The sequence below is a fragment of the Cryptosporidium hominis genome (genome assembly GCF_000006425.1).
Source record: "Cryptosporidium hominis TU502 chromosome 2 CHRO012007, whole genome shotgun sequence".
Lineage (NCBI taxonomy): Eukaryota > Apicomplexa > Conoidasida > Eucoccidiorida > Cryptosporidiidae > Cryptosporidium > Cryptosporidium hominis.
The window spans coordinates 1-2,355 of NW_666753.1; the positions used below are offsets into that span (position 1 = coordinate 1).

The window sequence follows — 2,355 nt, forward strand, 5'->3', positions numbered from 1 at the left end:
AGGAAAATGATAAAAGTGAAGGGATTATTTTAGAAGATGAGAAAAAGAATGAGGAAAATGATAATGATATATTAGGACATGAGATACAAGAGAATGAGACAATAAGTCGTATAAAGAAGATAGGTTTAGAAATTCAGTATAATTATATAACTAAGGTAAACTTACAGTTACTTAAGGAATTTGGTGATGAAGCTTGGAATGATCAAGTAAAGAAACTCAAAAGTCACAAACAAAGACTTCAAGAAGAGCAAAGTGATTTAAAGAAAAACATGAAGCAGATTTCTTTTAATAGAAAGAAGAGACAACTAGAATTCCAAGAGAACCAGTTGAATCCCTTACTAGAAGAGTTAAAGATAATTCGGAGAGAGAATAATAGCCTGATAAAGTCTTTAATTAAGAAGATTAAAAAAGACAAGGGAATAAACTGAAAATAGTTAGAATATTAGTCTATCTTAGAATCAGGATTAAAAAAAAGTATATATATTAATAACTTTTCAATAACTTGTATCGCATCCTCTAGATTTTAATACCTTGAAATGAAACAGGACAGCAAGATCACAGAAGATACCACTTGAAGTAGATTGGAAAATATGGTTAGAAATAGATCTCGGATTTAATGATAATGAAATGATATACTGATGATACCAAAACAATATATATACAAAAATCTAAGATACAAAATCTTTCTTCCTTTATTTACTCTTTATTAGATGTGATTTCTATTAAAAACTTGATGTCAAGTTTCAAAGTGATCTGCAATAGATTGTAATCCATATAATACACGATCAGGATTAATTTACTTTTTTCCACCAGATATCTTAGCCTTCTCGGTACCTCTAACCTTCTTTCTTCTATTCTTTGTTTCTTTTCTACCCTTACGACCAGTTGCTGTGACCTTCTCAGCAATACCCATTCTGACTTGACGATATCTGTGTTCAAACTTCTTCAAGGCACTGATGTTATTATATATTACACAGAATCCGGAGGATCTTCCACCACCAAAGGCAGTCTTGAAACCAAATAATACAATACAGTTTGCATCTTGGACCTTGTATAACTTAGCCAATTTAGCTTTCAAGTCAGATTTGCTGACTCCCCCTAATGATGGATGAATAACATCAACAACAAACTGCTTTCTGGCTAAGAGAGGATTGTTTAAAAATTGACGTACTCTGACTGTAAAGTTATTCATTGTTATATTTTTTTGAGTTTTTAAAAACAACACCGAATTTGTCCTGGAAGAATTTTTTTTGTTCAAGAAAATAATTCCGCTTAATTAGTTTAACTAGGAAAGCTTATTTATATATATTATTAATATTGATATATTTTCATTTGTATTTCAAAATCACCCTACACGTCTCTTAAATACATTAATAATATTGGGCCTTTATTTATATATTTTAACATTTAACATACATANTATATGGCTCATATTATTATTAATATTTATTTATTATGGTCATAATTAATATTAATTTGCCTTTTATTAATTTCGTCTCGTTATCGCATGTGCCCGCCCAATTTAGGCGGCAACTACTTAATTAAATAGAGAAATGTAATTTACTGACAACTAACACAATAATGACGAGTTTAATTGATTAATACAAGTAAAAAAAATCTTTATTTAGTAAATAAATTCAAGATTTATATTGAATAAAATTATTACTGAATAAATTTACAGAGTTTTTCTCAAAATAATACTCTGGTATTATGGTATAGAAAAATACCAATAAATACCTATTTGAATTAAACTTATATTCATCCTTGACTTGATAAAATTGTTCTGGTTAGTATACTAGTAATAGAGTTTACGATATTATTGAATTTTGCTATTAATACAAAATGAGTAACAAGGAAAAAAAACAAATATCTAATAAAAACACTGCAAATAAAAAAAATGCAAGTAAATCATCAAAAAATGCAAAAGATAAAGTTGATAAGGAAACGGAATTAGCTAATAAAGAAATTGATTTGAAGAATATTAAGAATAAAATCAAAAGAGCAGAACTTGCCAATCAACTTAAACGAGAGAAAAAGTTGGAAAAAAGTAAACGAAGGAGAGAAAATAGAGAAAGAGAGAAAAGAGGGGAGGAAGTAGTTAAAGGAATACCTAGAACAATAGAAAATACACGTGAAATTGATGAAACTTTTGTTCATGATCCATTAAATGATAAAGAATTGCATAAAGAAATGGAAAATGATGAATTTTCGGATTATTTTTCCAGAAAAAGATCACCCAAATTACTTATCACAACTAATAATAGAGCTAGTAAGCATATGTACAACTTTCTTAAGGAAATTGTTTCAATCATTCCTAATTGCGATTTCTACAAAAGAAATGGATTTAATATTAAA

General features: G+C 28.0%; 3 protein-coding genes across 3 annotated transcripts; 2 read left to right on the forward strand and 1 right to left on the reverse strand.

Annotated features, from left to right (window-relative positions):
• Positions 1-269: 269 nt before the first annotated feature.
• Chro.20024 (hypothetical protein) lies at positions 270-428 on the forward strand. Its single annotated transcript, XM_660075.1, has 1 exon — positions 270-428. The coding sequence occupies one exon, from the start codon at positions 270-272 to the stop codon at positions 426-428; it is 159 nt and encodes a 52-aa protein (XP_665167.1).
• Positions 429-796: 368 nt separating this feature from the next.
• Chro.20023 (40S ribosomal subunit protein S24) lies at positions 797-1,192 on the reverse strand. Its single annotated transcript, XM_660076.1, has 1 exon — positions 797-1,192. One exon carries the CDS (start codon positions 1,190-1,192, stop codon positions 797-799), a length of 396 nt encoding a protein of 131 aa, XP_665168.1.
• A 650-nt stretch (positions 1,193-1,842) lies between these two features.
• Chro.20022 (hypothetical protein) lies at positions 1,843-2,355 on the forward strand (the record flags this gene model as incomplete). Its single annotated transcript, XM_660077.1, has 1 exon — positions 1,843-2,355. A coding segment is annotated over one exon (513 nt), but the record flags the coding sequence as incomplete, so codon positions are not given.